Source organism: Taudactylus pleione, unplaced genomic scaffold, assembly GCF_031769625.1.
Source record: "Taudactylus pleione unplaced genomic scaffold, aTauple2 ptg000270l, whole genome shotgun sequence".
Classification (NCBI taxonomy): domain Eukaryota; kingdom Metazoa; phylum Chordata; class Amphibia; order Anura; family Myobatrachidae; genus Taudactylus; species Taudactylus pleione.
In genome coordinates this window covers 8,623,429-8,646,311 of record NW_028284672.1, presented here as the reverse complement: position 1 = coordinate 8,646,311, position 22,883 = coordinate 8,623,429, and the positions used below count along the sequence as shown (strand labels likewise).

The 22,883-nt window shown below is 44.6% G+C and overlaps 1 protein-coding gene across 1 annotated transcript in view; it reads right to left on the bottom strand.

Annotated features, from left to right (window-relative positions):
- SIK2 (salt inducible kinase 2) overlaps window positions 1–22,883 on the bottom strand; it is a 181,269-nt gene that overhangs the window by 46,916 nt on the left and 111,470 nt on the right. The window contains exons 5-6 of the mRNA XM_088481364.1: window positions 3,694–3,818; window positions 1,351–1,474 (exon numbers count right to left, since the gene is read on the bottom strand). Coding sequence (XP_088337490.1) covers window positions 1,351–1,474; window positions 3,694–3,818 — 249 coding nt within the window. The remainder of the gene's footprint in view (window positions 1–1,350; window positions 1,475–3,693; window positions 3,819–22,883) is intronic.

Below are 22,883 nucleotides of genomic sequence, written 5' to 3'. Positions count from 1 at the left end.
CACTTCGTTAAGTGTGTACCCAGCTTTACAAGGCAAACATTTGAAATCAGAAGTAGGCGTTTCAGTTGTTGTGGATCTATAAACCAAAGTAACCCATACATGCTGACATTTGTATCTGCATAACAAATGATGAACCACAGGTATCTTAAATCTACTGTTAATTACACTATACAATAATATTTTGTAGACAGCAGTGTGTGAAGTCCTGGCACTTCTAAGAAATTCAGGGATGATCCTGTTTAATATGCAGTAGTTAAGAAGAACAACAAACATACATTCACCTGACAACTCCTGTGTATTCTCCAACCCCTGAGTTTGTATTATGCCATCTCTTAGTTCCTGGCACCCGCCTATTTATTACAGGGCATGTGAAGATGCTGTCTGGCTTCTAATTATATTGGGCTAGACAAACACAGTTGATGCACAACTTTAAAAAGGAGACATAATTCTCCACCTCACATTACAGGTTACTGAGGGCAGTACAAGCTATTTCTATGCCTCTTCCCAGCAAGGTTTGGTTTCTGTTCTAAAAGGACCCGTCTCTTAGGACCTTACTCTACAGGAAGAAGAAAAGATACACGGCACAGGTTTAGCAGATTCTCGTCGCAGTCTCCTTATTGTTTATGGCAGTCAGCATGGGAACGCAGAAAAATCTGCATGTGTCACATACGTTTTTTTTTAACCAGTGCTCCTAATTATATATGCCGAGCAAATGTCATTTTAATTATTTGCAGTGACAATATTGTTTCCGACAGCAACATGTATAGAAGAAAACATCTGGACTCAACCTATCCTATGGAAGTGTCGGCAGAAAGAACATGACACGCTTGCAATACAAATGAATGTAAACATGTTATACAACATATACAGTTTAACAGTAATCACCTCATGACAACTATAATGATAAATCGGGGAATGTGAAGTCAGAAGTGAAAAAGCATGCCATTTTGCGCTGCCAGGCATACCACCCTCCCGTATCCTGCCCAGTTTGCCAATGAAGTGGATGAGGGCTGGTCGATAAAGAGGCACGAATCGCATATAAAGAGCAGGCAAGTGCACCACAGTGATGCCCAGAAAGTGGGGTCTATGTACTAAGCCTTGAGGAGAGAGATATAAAGTGGATGGAAATTAATTACCAACCAATTATCTTCTACCTGTCATTTGTCAAACACAGCCTGAAAAGGGACAGTTAGGAGCTGATTGGTTGGCACTTTATCTCCGTCAACGCTTAGTACATAGACCCCTGTGTGTGTTACACATCATAATTAGCATTGTGCACACTGTAATCACTATACGACTCATATGCTAATGAGTGGGTCTCACATGATATAAAGAAAAGGCAAAGTGTACCTTCAGACATAAAATATGGAATTCGAAACCTCCCTTCCAGCACCCTCTGCCTCAGGATGGGGAGTGTAGGACCATCAAATGGTAAAGCACCGCACACTAGGACATAGAGGACAACACCCATGCTCTGCAAGGAGATGAAAATAGGAGTTATTTATTACCGAGCAAGTATCACACTCATTGCCCTTATTGCTTTTCATGGCTCAGTTACTTAGCAAACTCACTCAAGCACCAGCTGCTACATTAGAGGTCCTTCACCAGCAGAGGGAATGACACTTTCTATGTATTTATTTATAGGTGCAAAATGGTATGAAAGTGAACATTATTGAAATGTTAAATTAAACTGTAACAATTTAGACTGTAACAAAAAGATACTGTATGCATCAAATTTTAGAATATTGAAAGTTGGCAGGCTATGTTCTAGAATAGGCCTGTGGCTCTCCAGCTGCTGTGAAACTACTAGTCCCAGAATGTTTTACCAGCTGATCGGTGGGAGGGTATGCCGGGACTTGTAGTTTCATAACAGCTCGAGAGCCACGGGTTGGCCAGGCCTGTTCTACAACTTCAGTAGTAAGATCTAGGGTCGCCATAGGTTAATAGGGACATGTAAAGATCTGGCCTATGTGCCATACGTGGCAGTTCTATATAAAAATGGCACAAACGCCAACAGGAAATTATTTTTACATAATGGTTCCTCATGAAGTCTCTCACTTGCTACAAGCAGGCAAGATTTTAAGAAAGGTACTTTCAAGCAGAATGTACAGTAGCAGTGAGGACACAATCTGTACCCAAATAATGCCACATTAACCCTTAGAACCTTGGCTTTCCACAATTAATTAAAATGAAACAATAAAAAAAGAAACTTATACAGCCGCACTCTTTGGTTCATCACGTCAAGATGGTTATACCCAAAGACCAGGGGCGTATCTATAATGGGTGCAGGGTGTGCGGGAAACACGGGCCCCTTGGTCCAGGGAGGCCCCGCACCGCACACCCTGCACCCATAATATTACTTACCTCTCCGGAGTCCCACGTCGGCGCGGGGGTCCGGCGCTGTTAAACGACTGGAAAATGGCGGCGGCGGCTATTTTCCCATCATTTGCGCATGCGCAGTACAGGGAAAATGGCCGCCGCTGCCATTTTCCCGATGCCCTGTGCATACACTATAGACTCTGGGCACACTCTAGTGCCCAGGGTCTATAACTCCGGCGCTGGCCGCGCACAGCTCAGTGGCAAGTATAGAGGGCATAACAACACAATTCTAGTCATCATGGCCCCGCCCATATGATAATGTTATGACTTGCATTATCAAGCCCCACTTCATTAGATAAGTGCCCAGTATTCAGGAAGGTTCCGTGTTCTCCTGGGACTCAGGGAGAAATCTCTGAAATTCTAGGAGAAAAGGAAAACATGGCAATGACTCTAGACGTTGGCACTGCCTAAGTAAAACACCCTGCCAACCTTTTACAGGTTATGCTGGAAAGGTGCATGGCAGATACACCCACTTTAGGAACACAATTTATTTCAAGGTTTTCTTCCTAATGTACGACTTGCTTTATTCTAATTTATATCTTAAAATAATCATGAAAGTATCTTCTATTTTTAATATCATGGTCGATAACATCTAAAAATGATATTTCCCATATGACGTGTATATGAAAGTTGCAAATAGAGCACCAATGAAATAATAGGCGAAGGCCTGGGCTTCTGTCACCTCTAGGACGTGCAATACAAAAAGATATATTGCAGGGAACAAAGCAGTTAAAGGTAACACTGAGGGCTGTAACTAAGGGTGTACAAGTGGTGCCACTGCACAGAGCCCTGTAGGCATCACGTCGCTGCCGCACGGCTCCTGCATCTGGCTAGTGGGTGTCTGGTAGGGCAACCTGAAGCCAGAATTGATGCAGTGCTGCCTAGAACGTGCTTTGGACATTCCAGACATGCAGACTGCAGCGTGAAAATGTCCCAAGAGCAACCTGAGGATAATCCTGGCAGTTCTGTTCTTACTGGCGCTGGCGGCCATGCCCATTCCTCATCAAGTCATGATGTCATGCTCTCAGGGAGTGTGGCCGGCACAGGACGCAAGTAATCCCTTTTACAGCACTGGGATCACTCCATCTGCATGCACTTTCTCCTCCATTGAATCTCACCAGTCAACACAAAATCTACAGTATACTACCCTATCATGGTCATTAACCCTATGTAGATCATTATTATTATATTATCTACATATAGATCATTATTATTATAATTTAAGACTTGTATGGGAAAACGACATTCCATTTTGAATTGGTTAAAATATAAATATACATATGCTAGCACCATACAATATATTGAATAAAATACCCATATATCCAGCTGAGGCCCCTCGTACTGCTGTCCTTCAAACACTTCTGGAGCTGCGTATGGTGGGCTACCACACCACGTGGCTAGGGGATCACCAGTCTTGTAAAAGTTGCCAAATCCGAAGTCTACGAAAAAAAAAATGCAAAACAAGACAAAAATGACAGTTATTACAAATTAATTCTAAAGATATAAGTAACTTTGTGAAAATTGCAGGAATGATGATAAAAATATTTTTTAGAATTCTGATAATATGGAACTGGACATCAGAGATTCAATTATACGGTTCCTAATGGACCTGCGAGCCAGAGACGTTCCCATATATCGTCTGCACTTCATGCAAAACATCGCATGATTAGTTGCTAGGGTTTACAGAACCTCAAAATGCTTTTGGATTTTTTTGATTATATCTATTACTTGCATGGGGCAAGCAGCTTTAGAAACAAACAAAAAAAACAGACAGTGATCAAAAGATAACAGTTGTTTCACTAGTTGGGAGTAAAGATGTATTAAATCATAATCAGATTCCATAAAAGTGGTAGAAGGCATGTTATGTGCCTGGCAGGGGTTTCACATGAGGCTTGGGTCAGCAGATATGGGCTAGACAGGGTTAACTGTTGTAATGTTAGAGTGGTTATGGGTGTGTGTGGGTGTGTTTGAGGGTATGTCTATCCCCTGTGGAACCTTCTAGGTCCTTTTGCCTGTCGGAGATCCAACCCTCCCTCCCTAGTTGTTGTCGACTTTTGGTTTTTGCGGGAAAGAGCGGCTGCAGTGCCTGTCTGAATTTAGATCTTGACAGGTTTTTACTAGGCTGATTCTACCCTACTGGGGTCAGCGGCACCACTGTTCCATGTGGGCCTTATGGATTTGTGTCATTGGGAGGCAGTGGCGGATCTACGTTTTTGGGGCCCTGAAGCTTGAACTGTTATGGGGGCCCCTTTGCAATCAGCAACAATAGGGCAACATCCAAAGATCCTTGCTGCCCTTGCAAGGATCTTGAGGCCCAAATGGCAGAGATGACTGTAGATAGATCACATACAAAAAACTCACTTCCTTTGTATGATCCCAGCTATTGATCCTCCTGAGTGGGATCTATGGAATCCCACTGAGTCAGGTCTCTCCCCCACGCTGCGTGCTCCCACCTCTGAGCTGCATGACATCCCTCAGTCAGCTCAGCTTTCACTTTGTGGTTAACACTGCAGGGCCAACTTCTGGCAGACTGGACAGTACAAATGGAGATGGGAGCATCTAGTGGCAACTGCACTCAGCAGTGACACTGACAGCAGCTCCTTAGTCTGTACCAGGACGGCTCATAAAAGCCATCCTCTGGTTGGAGCTGTAGATAGAGTGTCTGCCGGCCAGTACTGATCAGGGGGGTTTCTGGGTACTCAGAACCTCTGAGGTTAGGGGCCCTGAAGCTTAAGCTTCATTTATTTTTGCAGTAGATTTGCCTCTATTGGGAGGGGAGCTGGATACCTTGAGTGTAGTATGACGGGCTGGCAAAAAGCCCCCATCTAGGCCTGGTAGTGGAAGTTTGCAGATGGTTACTCTGTTAGTAGGGCCACTCTTTCTTTGCCACCATACTCCTCCCCTTTTTCGTTTAGTTATAACTTAAAATTAAAAGCTGACCCTTTCTTTCCCCACCAATATATGCCTCCAAGTCTTTATTTTTAAATAAGTACGTTTGTTTGTCAACTTTCTGGGAAGGTGTAGGCTGACATCAGCCGATATGGAGTTTATTATTCTTTACATATCATCAACATGTAATGCAGACGAATTCCCTCTCATGGGAATTCGCCTGCAATGATTTTTCTTTAATAAAGTGTCTGAGATCAGCTCTCCTGTCCTGAGTTATGTACAGCGAAGATCTTATAATTAAGTTAATGCTCTATGATGCATTCTCATTGGTATAACTTCCACTATAACAGATGTAATGTCTGAACATCTGCCCTTAGGGCAAGACCCACATTCTTGTGCTCCGTTAAGTCTGGGAGAACTAAAGGCAATGTTTATTTCAGATGCTGGAACCTGCTCTCATAATAGGGACAGTCTTATTTCATACTTCACCATCAAACGCACACAGTTCATCTACCAACAGCAGAGGAAACCATTATATTTGCTGAATTATATATATATTACACATGAATGCATACAGCCAATAAATTCACAAGTAGCTAGTGACATCATTATGACATGAGGCACGGTGTCCCTCATACCTCAGTGATTTTACTCATTTCTAAAAGGATTGATCAGAAAATTGTTCATATGGACCAAAAAATGGCAACTCCTGTAGTTCTATTTATACAAAAAAGGAAACACAAAACAGTTGTAATATCAAGTGTCTACTCAGAAATTAGACCAATACAGGGGATAAATTGCAGCGTCTAGTAAGGTGCATCTAAACTCTTAAAACAAACCAAAATAAACAGTAAAAGTGAATAAATATGAATGTTTAGCACCAGAGGGGCATACCTAAAGTAATTATCATATGACAGCTTATCAAAATAGAGTAAATTAAACCACTTTAAAAATAAAATGCCGCAGTAGATAGTCAATAGACATAAAAACATTAGCACTCACAATAATCATACAATAAACAAACTAAAATGTAAATACGTAAATGTACATATACACATGAGAGTGCAGGCTATAAATGAAAGAAGCTAGTGACATCATCAACACATGAGGCATATTGTCCCATAGTGATTTCCCCAAGTGACTGGCTAAATTTGCCAACTTTCTGCTTGGTTGACACAGCAGGGGGCGTGGCACAGCATAGGGGGCAGGACAGATCAAATGCGCAAGTCCCTCCCTTGTTATTTCAGGTACCAAAATTGGTCAACATTAGGGATGGCCATCAGTATGGTTACCATCGATGGCAAAATAGAAAGTGTCCATCGATGGTAACCAACTATGCAATGGTTGAACATCGATGGCTTCACCAACTGATGGCCATCCCTGTTCCATGATGGACTGGCCCATGGGCCAATCAAATCAGGGAGACATTGCTTTGTGGGTGTCAAGGGGCGGAGCAATGCTCAGTGTCCCGCCACCTTGGAAATTTTTTTTAAAATATTTGGTTATGTTCTTCCATCGATGGAGGGAGACCATCTAGTTCTCCCCCATCAATGGGAAAATCATTCGACATCAGCCATAAACCATTGATGATTATGAATCGTCAATGGCCATCCCTAGTCAAAATAGACTGCAAATCACTGGGCATGAATGCTATTAATACTATAGGAACAAAAACAGGTCCAAGTTACATAGTTTTAGCTGCTTATATACATTTTTAAAGGAAACCAACACATTTGGGAGTGGTTTTGCCAAACTCATAAAAAGGGGGGTCCGCGCACATCTCTATATCAAACTCGGAGTTAGCCTGGGGTCTGTAGTGTCTGCTCTGCCAGAGAAACAGCTGTGTGGCTGCTGACTGATCCGTATCAGCACTGTCGGATTGCTCAGAGATATGTGAATACCATGTGGCCTGCAAACACACAGCAGAGACGCCCTGCATGAAGCGTGTTGTCAGGATCCATCCAATTTTTGTTTAGAGCTTTGCACGCAAACCTAAAGCTAATTAACAGCCGAGGTTCTCTGGACAGACTGAAAGTCGTACTGAAATGTGTCTGTATGAAAATCAGTGCAGTCCTCCACATACCCCAACTTACAGCAACGTGCTGTGTGATATCTAGGGGCAGAATACTGACCCAGTCAACCTCCCTCTTTCACTGAGGTTACATAAAAGAGATCTGTAATTACTGGTATTGGGAATACAAGCTACAGAGAGAGAACAGAGTGTTCCTGAACTGCTGTAAGGACGTCATTACTCGGACAGACCAGTGGCTTAAAGCACATACTGTAAGCACTGTACATTAGTGGTCATCTGTGCAATGTTTTAGGACAATTTAAGAGAACCTATCCCATAATGAATAATATATGGCATAATGCACTCCACAGTGTAAATGAGAGGTCAGTGCGTTCTGCGCCCATACAACAGCACAAGGCAGTATGTTGTAGTGTTCCTACCTGACATTGAAGTGACGCACTCAGAGCACAGCAGTTACTATGACATCAGAACTCACTGTTCATGCATATATTAGTTACAGAACCTTTTACAGAAATTATATTTTTGCATCACGTCTGTATTACACATACAAAATAGGCCCTAAATTGTGTATGGTAAAATGGATTATTACAGTACACAGAACTGCAAAATAGACTTAGAATTCATAAAATCTTCCTATACATAAATTCACCAGTTTTGTTAGCACTGAATTTATTACATATTTGCTGACTCTCACAGAGCATCCGGCAGACTCCAGAAATAGTTTGAGATATCCCGGCAATCTCCCTGATACTGAGCCAGAGCCAGAGGTGGAGATGTACCAAACCTTGGAGAGAGAAAAAGGGGGAGATGTACTAAGCCCTGGAAAGTAATAAATTGAAAAGTGATAAACTACCAGCCACTCAGCTCCTAACTGTCAATTTACAGTGGTGGTTGGTATCCAGCCTGATGATTCCATTTGCTGACACTCAAGCCCTGTCTCCTACTGCAATCCGAGTCACCAGAAAGTGAGCGGTAGGACTCAGATTGCGTAAATTGCCCCCATTAATTTCATTATGGCGGTGGGCGGAATACGGGAAAGTGGCCTGCTCTTCCAGGAGAACGAAATTCAGGGGTCTCCTGGACGTTCCGTCTACTTCACCATTATTACATTATTGGTAACATGATAAATATAGGATTTATCATATTGGCCTGTAGAGACTCATACCAGGGCCGAAACTAGGATATCTGTCACCCGGTGCAAGGCAGCAATTTTGCGCCCCCTCCCTTCCTGTACCTGGATTTTGTCCTTGCTCCTCCATAAGGCAGTGCACTACTCAGACGTCCCTGGTATAGTGACTTACATTATTCCACACACCATAATGCCCCTTACTCATTATGCCACACACTGTAATGCCTATTACCAAAGTGCCACTTACATATTTACCGACACCATTTTATACCCCACAGTAAGGCTTCTAATTACTTTAAAATTACCTGCTCGTTGTCAGGGGTTTTATGCTCATTACCATTTCCATGCTCGTTGCCAGAGGGTTTATGCTCGTTGCCAGGGGTTACATGCTCGTTGCCATGGGGTTTCATGCTCGTTGCCATGGGGTTTATGCTCGTTGCCATGGGGTTACATGCTCGTTGCCAGGGGGTTTCATGCTCATTGCCAGGGAGTTTATGCTCATTGCCAAGGGGTTTCATGCTCGTTGCCAGGGGGGTTTATGCTCGTTGCCAGGGGGTTTCACGGGAGAAGATGCAGCTTTCAGCATCTTCTCCCGGCAGCACTAGCGTTCCCGGTGCCAGGAACGCTGTGTGCATTGCACTGGCCTAACAGACACTAGAGGTCCAGTAGGACTTCTAGCATCTGTCTCCTCCTCGGCAGCGGCAATTTTTGGGTGGCCGTTTTCAGCAGAGTCCATGCGGATGGATAGTCCGCATGGAATCTGCTGAAAACGGCCATCCAAAAATGGCCACCACCAAGGAGGAGACAAACACTAGAGGTCCAGTAAGGACCTCTAGCATTTGTCTCCTCTTTGGCGGTGGCCATTTTTGGGTGGCCATTTTCTGAATCTACAGCCCCCAAGCCACCGCGAGTCAGCTTTTTTTCACCCCCTTGCAATCCGGCACCCGCTGCACGTGCACCTCTAGTCCCCCACTAGTTGCGGCCCTGCTCATACCTAGGATAATGTGCTGGCCAGACAGATAAAAATAGAACTTGGTGCCAAAGTTATTAATAAGATAGAAACATAATAGGAAAATACAGTATTTATTTCCAGAAAGTGATGCAACCATATACAAGACTAAAGCTGGATACACACCGTACCACGCAATGTAATGCAATTTACATGCTGCGTGTAACAGTGCCACATTGTTGATTGCATCATGCCATCTGCCGTGGAGGACAGTAGATGGGACGAAGCGATGAATGACAGACCGGGTGTACACCCTATACGATGTATCGTTCGATCCGTGTTGGATACATCGTATAGTGTGGACCCAACTTAGGATGCAGCACGGAAATTACTTGGATAATCATGGTTACTCTGCAGTTGTTTTGGTACAACCATGCCTGTCACCCAGCTAATCAATCAGGACTATGGAAGCAAATGATGTTTGGAGTGTAGTAAAAACAAGCAGTGCCTATTCAATCACAATGGTGTTTAATCATGTGGACAAGTCTGTGCAGGAGGAGAAAATAATTTTGAATGTGCATTTTATTAGTGTCATTGTTTAAATTAGTGGTTTGTATACAATTAATAGGTCTATGATTAAAGTGGTAAAGTTACATACAGCACAATCAGAGCCGTATTAACAACAGGGCTGATGGGGCAGTCGCCCAGGAGCCACCAATCCTATTAAGACGGTAGAGATGATCATCGACTTTGGGAAACATCCTCCTATTGCTTCGCCTTTGATCTTAGCTGAAGTTGCTGTATCGGTGGTAGACTCATTCAGATTTTTGGGCACTACAATCTCCCATGATTTGAAGTGGGAGAAGAACCTCAGTGCTATTGTGAAGAGGGCTCATCAAAGGTTGTATTTCCTTAGACAACTGAGGAAATTTGATGTCCCTAGGGAACTGATGCTGCTCTTTTATTCCGCGATAATAGAGTCTGTTTTGTGTTCCTCGATTATTGTATGGTGCGGCTAGCGCACGTGATAGGGCGAGGTTACAGAGAGTAGTCAGAAGTGCGGAAAAGATTATTGGCGTGACCCTACCTTCGATCCTTAAACTTTATACGGCAAGGGTGTGGAAACGATCAATAAATATTGTGGCGAATGTGGCCCATCCCGGCCATGATCTGTTCCAATTACTTCCGTCTGGTAGACGATATAGATCATGCCCGGATAGGACCACGAGACATGCTAATATTTTTTTCTCGCAGGCAATCATGCAGTTAAATCATTGATTAATAATTGCTTGCTTAGAAGGTATTATGCATTTATTTTTAAATGTAGTTCCATTGTGTATGTATGGTGTTTTGTTACTTGTGTGTAAACCGAGTACATGGTCAGTGGTTCCAGAGTCAAATTCCATGTATATGTTATACTTGGCAAAATAAAGTTTTATTCAGATTCTGACGACACATAGCGACATCACCAGCATGGGGGCACTGTGACAAATGTGAAGTATCGCTTCTGTGCGTCATACTGTGAACTGGGGGCGATACAGTGTGCTTAACACATTTGTGGTGCTGGCAGTCCAACAAATGGCTGCCCCGTGTGATGGTGATTATTTTTTTTTTTTTAACACCAAATATCCTGTAATGTTCGGGAGTACAAAGTACTCCCTGATGTATGTTAACTTATTCAAATTTCAAAGCATATATGAAGTAAATTTCTAATGAATAATTCCTTACGTATTTATCGTTTCATTAGTTTTCTATGTTATTTCCAGTCCTGTTTAATAGACTAATTTATCTAAGCCTTCATGGACTGCGTGCAAAGTTTGCAATTAGTGCCTCTCATTTATCATGTATACTATCAAAGGGCAAAAATTCTGCAATCAAGGCACAGCCGTACTGTAGTACAAAGGGGGAGATGTATTAAGGTCAAAATGCGGTAAAACCCCCGAAAATGCGCATTCCACATATGTATTAAGCAGCAGAATGCTTCAGGTGGCGTTACCCAATAGAAGTCTATGGGCTTCTTAGCGCGACGCTCGGGGCTGGGAGGGATCCGATCCGATCCCTCCCATGAGCCCCCGCGGCCCGCGTTCTTCTGCGCATGCGCAGAAGGACTTCTGGGTGTTCGACTTCTGGGTGTTCTCTCATTGAGAGAGCTGTCCTTTGCGAAATCCTTGTTACATACTGCGGTAATTAACCGCGGTATGTACTCGAAGTCGGGGGGGATGTACCGCAACGGCGATGTCGCCGTTAATACGTCTCCCCCATAGTACCAGATATATTAGACCAGCCTCCTAGATCTGCTCACTCTCCCACTGTACAGCCAGTTACAGGGCTGTAATGAGCACCTCCGGGGCAGCCTGGTTAAAAAGTCTGCAATTATGCTGTAGTATCTAGTGGCATGGAAACACCTCAGATCAGGAGGCATGATATGGTACCACTGTGTAGTATGTCATGGCATTATGCTTTGATACAGGCTACCAGACATGGTGGGATTAGCAGCAGTGGCACCCTAAGCGCCAGTTTATTACAGCGCACGTCTGGACATGATTAGTATTATAAAGAAATTGGGCTTCTACAATTCCAACAACCAGTCACCAGTCTTACAATATTACAAATAAATCTTGATTTTTTTTTTTTTTTCTTCTACTATTAAAACATGAAAGGGGTATTTGTGTACACGTATATAAGTGTGAAGGTGTGTTTATCTGGCTTTGGAACGTGGATGTTTGAAAGCTGATGTGGAGAATGCCAGCGCCTATGCTAGACTGACTGGCAAAGACTTCTGCATGAGGTAGGTGAGCTGTTTACATTAGGCTGCTGACCTGCCAGCAGTCACAAGATTAACCATAGGACATGCTGTTAGCAGTCTCACATGAACGCAGCTGTAACTGCTCCAAGTCATTACATCAGATATGGAGGTCAGCCCAGGAGCACAGTCAACAAACTATACAGTGAGCTGTGGAGCCACGTCTGTAGCACTCTCTCTTTACTAGAGTAAAGACGACATGAGATCATCTTCGTGAAACACAATCGTAGATAATAAATCATTCAGTGGAAAATGTATGCATCCCTTTTCTGCTTGTACTTTTTGACTAGTTGTGCTGTAGAATTTGGATTTACTCCATTTACAAGTGTACAGGAATCCAGTTCAAAAATTTTTTTCATTGACACCACATATTTTTCATTAAGCTGCCCTTCTCCTACACAACCTATTTTAGCAACCCCTATTGTGGTCATCCCAGTGCTAGCAGCCATCTTGTTTTCCTTTTCCTATCCTGCTTTGTGCTGGCTCATGTAGGGCGCACATCCATGGAGTCTGGCCCGGTAAGTACACTTTGCTGCTCTCGGACAGTAGAATAAGCCTCACCGGTCTCAGTGATATATATATTTTTTTTTAAATGCAGATGTATCATCACCACAAAAGAAAAAAAAAATACCATAATCGCTGTGATAACTCCAATTTTAAATGTTTCCTACCCTACTGTTAGGGTGGTGGTAGAACTATTAGGATTGGTACAGTATTTGGCCATGGCCGGGGTTGATATATTTTTTTAAAGCCATGATTTTACCAGATAAATTATTGAATCATCTGTTTCTTTGTAAGATTAAACTTTACCCTTCTAGCAAAGAGTAAGATAATGGTGATTCAATGACAGATATTTTTGAACTGGATAGCACAAGTGGCATACTTGCCTACACTCCCGGAAGTCGGTTGCGGGAGGCTCACGATTTTTCGTGTAGCCTCCCGCACCCCCGGAAGTGTAGGCAGATCTCCCGCATCCTGCCCACTTCCTAGTCAAGCGGGCAGGATTGGGGAAATTTAATTGGGAATTTGCGGGTCCGCTGGGAGGGGGCGTGGCTAAATGGCACAATCTGCTTAGTTTAGCCCCACCCCCTCCATGAATTGCAAGATTTTCTGGGGAAATGGGCGGGGCCTAATTGCATCATCAGTCTGGCCCCGCCTCAGAACCAGCAGCTCTCGAGCATGGTCCCGGAAAGGATGTCTATAAAGTAGGTAAGTAAGACAAGTGGGCATTTCACCATTATTTATGATACTTTGGGGGTCTATGTACTAAGTCTTGGGGAGGGCTGTACTAAAGGGAAAAATGCTTTAAAAACCCCCGGAAATGCAGTTTTTGGGGTTTTTACACACGTGGGTGATGCCATCTTCATTACGCAATAGAAGCCTATGGGTTCTTTTCGGGACATATCCTCAGAGAGGGATCCAATCGGATTCCTCTCATCTCCCCCCCTTGGTCTACTGCACATGCGCAGATGGATGCCAGAGGGTCTTCTGGGTGTTAAACCCGGAAGTCCCTCTAAAAGGGGGCCTCGCAAAGGACAGCTCTTATTGGAAGAGCCGTCCTTTGTAATATTCTAGGTACATGTACCCAAAGAGAGTATCGCATCGAGGCTGCGATGCTTAGTACATCCCGCCCTTGGCGAGAGATAAAGTACCAGTCAGCCAGCTACTGTCACTTTAAAGGCTGTGCTTGAAAAACAGCAATTAGGAGCTGATGGGCTGGTACTTTATCTCTCTACCGCTGTGTCTGTCTATAGAAAATACTTAATTTATATTGGTGGGTGAAATATTCTGCTCATACTTATAGAATGCAAATAATTTAAGAATCAATGGTGTCTGTATGATTTATTGAACAATTATAGAAAACTAAAATAAAACCTACATATAAAATAAAACTAAAGGTCTGGAATGGTCAATAATTGACTTATTGCTCAACCTCCTATGCCTGCTGCGTCAGAAGACTTCAGGAAGGATGGTGTGCATTGCACTGTGATTTCCTATGTTTGCACAGGTTTATTGGACAGACGGAGGTTCCCACAGAATCTCAGAGCTATTCTTTTAAAAGCCTTGTTATTTGTTTCATTGATCAGGATTAGTTTTATACTAAGGAAAATGATTAAATAATATTTACTCGCCAATGAAGGGTTAATACAGCCTATAGGAGCCTAATTAGCATGTGTGTGTATATGATCTATGAAAGTTACCGCTTTGGATAGCTGTGGAGGACAAGTAGGATTAATTATTAGGAGCCTAATTACCAGCATTCTGTACTGTGTTCCCTTTTGTGATTATGGTAATGTAGAGGTAGTGGATGAATGGGCGGGAAGACTCTGCTGATAACAGGAAGGTAGAAGAGATTGGGACAGCTAATTGTCAAATCTGACCCATTTCATGCCCTGAATGTTAATGAGCAGTGCTTGACGTCAATGCCGAGCTAGCTGTCCGTCAGGGAGACGGAGCCAGCTAGCTGCAAAAAGGAAAGTATTTGCTTTCACCTTGGTTCCCTTACAGCCGCATGCATGAGCAGACTGGGTCTATGTGTTGCTTAAGTAGCTGTAACATAATTATAAATACCATGCATGTAGTCACTGAACAGAAGACAAGATTATGTGGATTAATTTGCAATAATATTTGACAGGTTTAAAAAAAGTGGCCTACTGTACATTTCCACTAAATGTTATATTTGAGTGTATCCTTCACCTGGATAGTCATTTTGTGGGCTTAATCATTGGACACAACTTATAAAAATTATTGGGGGTGCACACACTACCTCCACGCCGATAGTTATGCATAGACACGGGTAATGGGAATACAAATATTGAGGGTGCCCAAACACCCATAACACTGGCCCCTAAGGGCTGAACCAATATATAGGCTACTAATCACTTAGGAGGAGGATTTGATTTTTTTTAGTGCGCCCATTAGTGACTGGTGCTCCAATCAGGCACGAGTATCGCGAGAGCACATATTTCTGCTCGCACCCTCCTGAAGTGGCGAGCAGAAATCCGCAAAAAGTCAAGACTTTTGGGGTGGCCAAATAGTATTTTCGGCAGCGTGCCCAATAGTTTAGTGGAGTTTAGCCACTTCATGCGTCTAAACCCAGTGCATTTGGGTGCAAAAAGTATCGGGCCCAAAACAATTCAATAACGCCTCCTGATATCCTGTCACCTTAGATAGGAGATCAGGAACAAAAAAACATTTCCCCTTAGTGTCCTAATACACGGTTGCCACAATCATGCCAAACATTCCTTCTCGGTGCGACAGGTCCCGTGCGACAGACGCCGACAGTCTTGTTAGCATTTTTTTTGCTTGAATGTGCTTTAGTCACAACGCGATGCGTCAAAACCGCTTCACGATACTGCACTGATTAATTAGATATACAACACTGGCTGTGATAACCATTGCGAACATCGGCCAGCTGAGTAAGCCTCAGTTTACGCAGCCGGCTTGGGAGGCCAGAAAACTGCGTCCATGCACGCAGATCCTGGCCTTGCCACTCCCGGCCCCCATTTCCGGGAATGCCGTCCACCCCCGCACCACCCCGTGAATGCGTCTGCCTGTCAATCAGGAAAAGGCATAGCAGGGGCTGTGTGTGATCGCGCAGGACCCGTTCTGTACATGCGCAGAACGGATCCTAGGCACGCGCAGATTCCCAATGATCGGGAATCTACGGTTCAGCATGTCAGCCCCTATGTACAACTCCATTGTACTTGGATGGACATTTAAATTGCTAAATATTGCAGGCAACGTTGAAATTGGCACAGCAAAGCAGATGCCTGTTAGAAAGTATATATATGTACAGGTCAGTTGCATACATTAATCTTTTGTTGATTAGCATTAAAGCATGCACAATTAAAAAGTAATAAGGCATGCAACTTTTTTTTAGATTAAAAACTTTACTATGAATTTGAAACCTCTTAGATTTGAGTAGGGAATTAAAACGGGCACTGGGAAGCTACACCCTGTTCACAGTACTGTGCGATATACAAGTATATTTAATACCTAGCCATTGCTTCTGCCAACATTTTTTTTATTTGAGGTGTTCTAGTTGTATTACTTTGCGTAGGGGCCCGGTTGCGGGAGTGGCCCACGTGACCAGCAGCGCCATACAGTCTGGTGGCAGCAGTGCCTTCACCCACCATACACACCAATGTCACAGTGCACGGACCAGTTTTTCTGAAATGGGTTCAGCTCTTATATGACAGACCTAGCGCTAAGATTGCTGTTAATGACTGTGTCCTCCCCTTTTCCCCTGTCCCGTGGTACCAGGCAGGGCTGCCTCTTATCTCCTGCGCTGTTTGCCATGGCGATAGAACCGCTGGCTTGTATTTTTAGGTCACACTGACATTTTGGGTCTTCAATTTGGGACTAAAATTGATAGTTGCTTTATATGCTGACGATTTACTCTTATCTCTTGGTGATTATAGGATGGCCATGCCAATTGTAGTAAATCCTCAATAATGCCTCTGCGAGGTCCTCCTCCTGCTATTCCAGAGTTAGATTTGCCATTGTGCTTGGTCTCCAAATTTAAGTATTCGGGGGTTTGGATTTCTAATAAGTCAGAGAAGTTCATTATTCGGAATTTGACACCACTATTCTCCTATTTGCATGACAAGATTACTTCTTAGTGCAAGCTTCCCCTCACAGTAACGGGTAGGGTGAATCTCATTAACAATGGTTGAGCAACCTAAATTTCTTTACATCTTACAGCAGTCCCCGGTGTAAGTCCCGGCCCCCTTATTTCGGAAATTGAATAGTATACTTTTGTGTGCAGAGACTGCTATGTAGCATTTCCTATTCAAGTAAACACGGGCCCAAGGCCTCTCTCCTCCCACCCCATACTGGCTGCACACATGGTGCCACACCTAGCTCTTGCATTGATGATGCCAACACATTTTCATGTAGTTATGGACCGAGATGAAAAAACTCCAGGTTATTTCTAGGATTTTCCACTACAAAATGATGCAGTTTTCATGAAAATCGGTTTAGTAGTTTTTGGGTGAACTTGGAACAAACAGACAGACACGACGTTCTTATTATATTAGTATATAAGTATATTCTACACATTATATATCTTTATATATACATATATATATATATATATATATATATATACATACATACATACACAGCAGACGGGATGATGCGATGAACGACCCCCGGACATGCGAGAGCGGGCGATCCACATAATATATTGTTCCGAACCTCATTTAAACGATATATCGTGTGAGGGATCGCACAGTGTGTACCCATCTTAAATGCTAATGGCTCAATTGTTAACATCTCAAGTTTGGACAATGTTTGAGAACTTTATATAAGAGTGTGTATGTTAGTAAAACCTTTTGGGTTTGTCTTATTGCCATTTGCATTTTAGATTCAGCGGTTTATAATAATAAAGTAAATGCTGCCTCAGCATAACCCTGACAGGGAGAGAGACGCACTGAGCGAATGCTGCTTCTTTAGTCATAACAAAGCCAGTTTCTCAATTTACACCCACATGTGAGAAGCAGCACTGGAGTTGGAGGATGCATGCTTCTCCAGTGATGTAATAATTACTAGTTAGAAAGTCACTTTAGTTCTGGCACATCATCAAAAGATCTCATGTAATGACATGGACAGATTATTAGTACAAGTATATGAGGAATCTGCAGGGATCACTCCAGGGCAGCGGGAGTTTAATAGGTGCTGCTAACAGTACAGCAGTTTCAACTAGGGATGTGCAGGCTCGGATAGGTTCGAGTTTGCACGTGGAGTTCGGATTTTTCCCTCCAAAAAAACGGAACTCAGAACGAGGCAAAACGTCATCTTACATGGACGAACATCATCATTCCTGGTCTTTTGTCCAGGAATGATGATGTTCGTCCATGTAAGATGACGTTTTGCCTCGTTCTGAGTTCCGTTTTTTTGGAGGGAAAAATCCGAACTCCACGTGCAAACTCGAACCTATCCGAGCCTGCACATCCCTAGTTTCAACTGATATATACTGCATCATTTTGAGGCTTACTTAAAGGAACACTGAACCCCCCAGTTTTAGTTTTTAGATGCTTTTCTGATAACAAGAGATATGGTAAGAACTTACCTTTGTTATCTCTGTTTCTACGAAGTCCATAGGGTCCACAGGGTTGACCTTGGGGTATAGGTTGGGAACCAAATCCGGGCACCACGCAGTTAAAGCTTTTAGCTCCCAGGATGCACTTGGGTCCACTCTCCCTATAACCCCACCCCCCAGCCAGAGGCACCTCAGTTTGTAAGTAGCCAAAGGCCGGAGGAGGAGAGAAAAAGAGAGAGAAAACTGGAACACTCTAGAACCATACTCACAGAAAAGGAGACGGGAAACCGGTGACCAGTAACACAGCCCATATGAAGCCAGGTGCGTCAGGGTGGGCGCCCTGTGGACCCTATGGACTTCGTAGAAACAGAGATAACAAAGGTAAGTTCTTACCATATCTCTTGTTTTCTACTTCAGGGTCCATAGGGGGTCCACAGGGTTGACCTTGGGGATGTCCCAAAGCAGTTCAACCAAGGGTGGGGACGCTCCTGTGCTGAGAGGAAAATCCGTCGCCAAAAAGGAAGCATCCTGAGAGGCAAAGGAAACCAATGCCTAGAACCTTAAAAAGGTATGGACAGAAGACCACGTGGACACCTAGTAAGGCAAAACAGCCGAGGCGCCACAACGAGCCGCCCACGAGGGTTACATGGCCCGAGAAAAAACAAGCCTCAACGACAGAAATGCCTACCTATGGGTAGGCCCCTGAGGAAGACATACGAGGCCATCCAGCCAACATTTCATTATAGGCCGGCCATCGTTTCCTGTGAAAACCAGAAACCGCAGACCACCAATAAGGAGTCCGATTACCATAAGGAACTTTAACGGATCATATAAAGCCAAAGAGGCCGGACCACAGTCAATGAGGCCACACCAGCCGAGAAGACTGGGGACTGAATGGCCGTACTATAAGTTCCAGAATAATATGGAACCTAAAAACCACTCTAAGAAGAAATACAGGGCGAGAGCAACTCACACCCTGACATGATGCCCTCCAGAAGAGGGAGCCACATGAGAACGCTCCCAATTCAGACACTCTCCTGGTTGATTTAAACACCCTGAGAGAGAGAGAGCTTAAACAATAGACCATGTAATGGCTATCACAACCAGCGGTTCCATTGACTGTCCCCGGAGGGAACAAAGAACCACTACTAACTCCCCAGGAGTCCCTAGGGAGGACAAGTGGAGGCATAATCCAGAAAACACTCCAAAGGATGAACTGGATACCAGAGCGGAGCAATTCCATATCTTAACCATACCGACAGTGTAGAGATCCGCACTGTCAGGAAGGCCAGGCCAAGGGTGAAACCCAAGCCAGCCGGAAGGAATGCCAGAGTATCTGAAAATCCTGGACACCGGAGGATCGTATCGACAGGTACGATACCATAAGAATTATGTATGCCACAGTCCGTGGCAGATCCCAGCAAAGTCTGGCCTATCTGCTCTAAACATCTCAATGAAGACAGAGCCAGGGAAGCCCTAGGACCACAGTAGGGGCGCAGTCAAAGACAAACGATCCAGGTCCAGGGAAAAACAAGGACCCTGAGACAACAGGTCCAGATAGTGAAGCAGTAGGAACGGAGTATCGATGAGGAGACTCCGAAAATCTTAGTACCAGTGATGTCTGGGACGAACTGGAGCCCCCAGAAGGAAAGCCCCTCCGTCTCGAATTAAACTTCCGAAGACCTCGAGGAAGAAGGGAGACCGGAGGACACAGGTACACAAAGTGGAAGGACCACTTCACTGACAAAGAGTCACTGAAGGTAGCTTCAGTACTCCTGGAGCTGGACTGTAACACCGGTAATGTGTGATCAAGTCAGAAGGCCATGAGGATCAATCCCCTCAGGGAGGCCCCCTCTGCTCACCAGGAGTTGAAACCTCTCTTGGAGAAGAGACTAGTCCCCGGGATGCACGTCGCAACGGCTGAGGAAGCCCGCTTCCCAATGGAGAGCTCCGGGAATAAACACTGCAGAGTTGGCCAGGAGAAGACCCTTGGACTATGTCAGAATGGATGACATACCTGACATTGCCACCCAACTACCAGTGTTGCCTAGATGGAAGTCACTGTTGTGACACTGTCGGACTGAACCTATTCAGGTTTACCGTGACATATGGGTTAGGCCAGAGTGAAGGTCCAAGACAGCCTAAAGTATCAACAAGTTAAGTGGCAGGGCAGAAACGACAGACGTCCAACTGCCCCGAAACGAATGCGGACCAGACACTGTCTGTAGCAAAGAACACCCTGGACGAGATGGCCATAGCCACCCGGACAGAGACCAACTCGCCTCCGGAGAAAGTATCATCGTTCGAACAGCGATCCGATGGGAAAAACTCGATCCATCTGGAGGGGAGTCAATTATGGCAAGGCCTGGAACGGAACTGAGCACATTCCACCCTACCAAAAGGTAGACACTCTGGTAGACCGCGCATCACAAAGAGTAATGACATATGTCGAATGCGTAGATATCCGCACACTCCAAGTTGAAGAGTGGAGATCTTGTCTTACGCCAGAAAAATTCTCAGAGTCTGAGAATCCAGCAGTGCTCCCAGATGAAGAAAACCCTGTGAGGGATGTAGGGAGGACTTTTTCTCCGTTGACTAATTATCTGTGCCGAGAAGAAGCCACGGTTATCCTGACCTGGCGGTAAAGTACCTTGGTGATCCTGCTAAAAGCAGGAGACCGTCCAGAGAAAGGAGCATTCGGATACCCTGAACAGGTGAACTGTCAGAAAATCCATAAGGCTGGTAAACCCCGGTGGAGTTGAGGACAGTCCCGAAAGGCAGAGCCCGAAACTTACAAGTGTTGCTGTGGCACAGCAAACCTGAACCCATGCTGATGAGATGGCTCTGTACGTACCCGTAGGTACGTATCCTGAATACTCAGATATACCCTAAAATCCCCAGGTTCCAAACATCGGATGATGGAGCATGGACGATTCCACCTGAGTCCAGGCACCGTTGGAATCTGATTCAGGGATTTGAGACAGAGTATAGGCAAATGAGGACCAGTCGGTCACCGCCCCAGAAAGAAAGTAGAACAACCAGTCCCTCACTGAGATAGTGAGGTTGGCCGAAATAGCTCTGCTTACCACAAAGACTGTATAGCTTTCTGGGATTGTAAGGCCCTGATCAGGTCTGAAGAAGGGCCCGTGTAACAATGCCTGTGAGGAGGCTGCCTGAGCAATGAGAGGCCGTTGAGAATCAGTACCTCACTCTGGAAATTCCCCAGATGTAGACCTGTCCCGTCAGGCTGAGGGTATATCCTCAGGTGTAGAAACAGGGTCGTCCGGAAGTCCAGGACTGCTCGGTACTGGATATGGTGGCCCCCATGGAGGCCAACAGCCTAGGAAAAAACAGGCCTTTAGGCTGACCCTGAGGACAAAAAGACTTAACAGAGTTAGTCCGAATGTAGTGGGAGTAGCTAAAGACGGTATCTCCCCATTAGTGATACTGCCAATGATGCAACGATCTTGTCAAGGTCAGGACCAAACAAGATCTTCCCCATGGAAGGAGTGTGCACCTCTGCTTTCCCATAACGCAGCCATAGGGTACTGCGGCGGATACAGATGCCGCCGAAACCCTGAAAGTTAGAAGACCGGCATCCCATGAGGTAATCCCACATATGACCACTGCATATTTTATGTGAGCGGCAAAAGATATTTGAACCTCAGGACGTGTTGGAGGGGAAAAACGTCACAAAAGCATCACCATGCAATGGCCATGGTAGGACGGGCAACAGGCAAAGTTACCACCTACGGATCCGTAAAATCCGTCCAGGCCGGGATGGGAGGCGTATTAATGCCTGTAACCTGATGATTAACATACAAATCCATCCCAGAAGGGGATTTCCATTACTTGTGAGGACCCTCAGGGAATGGGAAACAGGAGGCCTTTGTGACTCCTCGTATCTGGCGACAGCCAGACTCCCGCTATGAGATCCACCCGCTGGGCAGAAAACGGGAGATGTATGATACAGGTGCAGGATCGACATTCTCTATATCCAGAATGAACCTGGCTACCAGCCCCAAAGCAGGGATAATAATACTTGAAATCGGCTCCCCCCATGTGAGAGGGAAAGAGCCGAATATATACTATCCAGTTCACGGCAGAGCCACTGGTCAGTAACCACAGGGCGTATATCACGCCAATTAGTATTTCGTATAAAACGACATCCACCAGGGTGGCCGTTGTGGTAATCCCTGCAAGGGGAATGACAGACCGATGTGGTATCGGAGGTAATTCATGTACTGTGAAAAACCCCGGCGGGGAGCGACAGTCTGTTGCACAGGGGTAAATTGCAAGAAATTGCGAGATACCCCGAGTTCAAAAGGGCAGTATGGTGAAGTAACTCCAAGCGAGTGACGACAATGGGGCCCGCCCGGCGATCCTCAAAGGAGAGGATCCTGCGAAATAAAACGCCCTTTAAGGGGGTCGTGCAAGGGGCCCCGCACCAGATGGTGCCGCATACATAAACCTTTCTGAGTTAAAATCCTCCGCACTAATTCCTGCAGGCTATGACTTGCAGGATAGCAATAATGGGTGCAGTATCGTGTGCAATCTCCTGGTCAGATATATTATTTATTTATTTATTACCAGTTATTTATATAGCGCACACATATTCCGCAGCGCTTTACAGAGAATATCTTACCATTCACATCT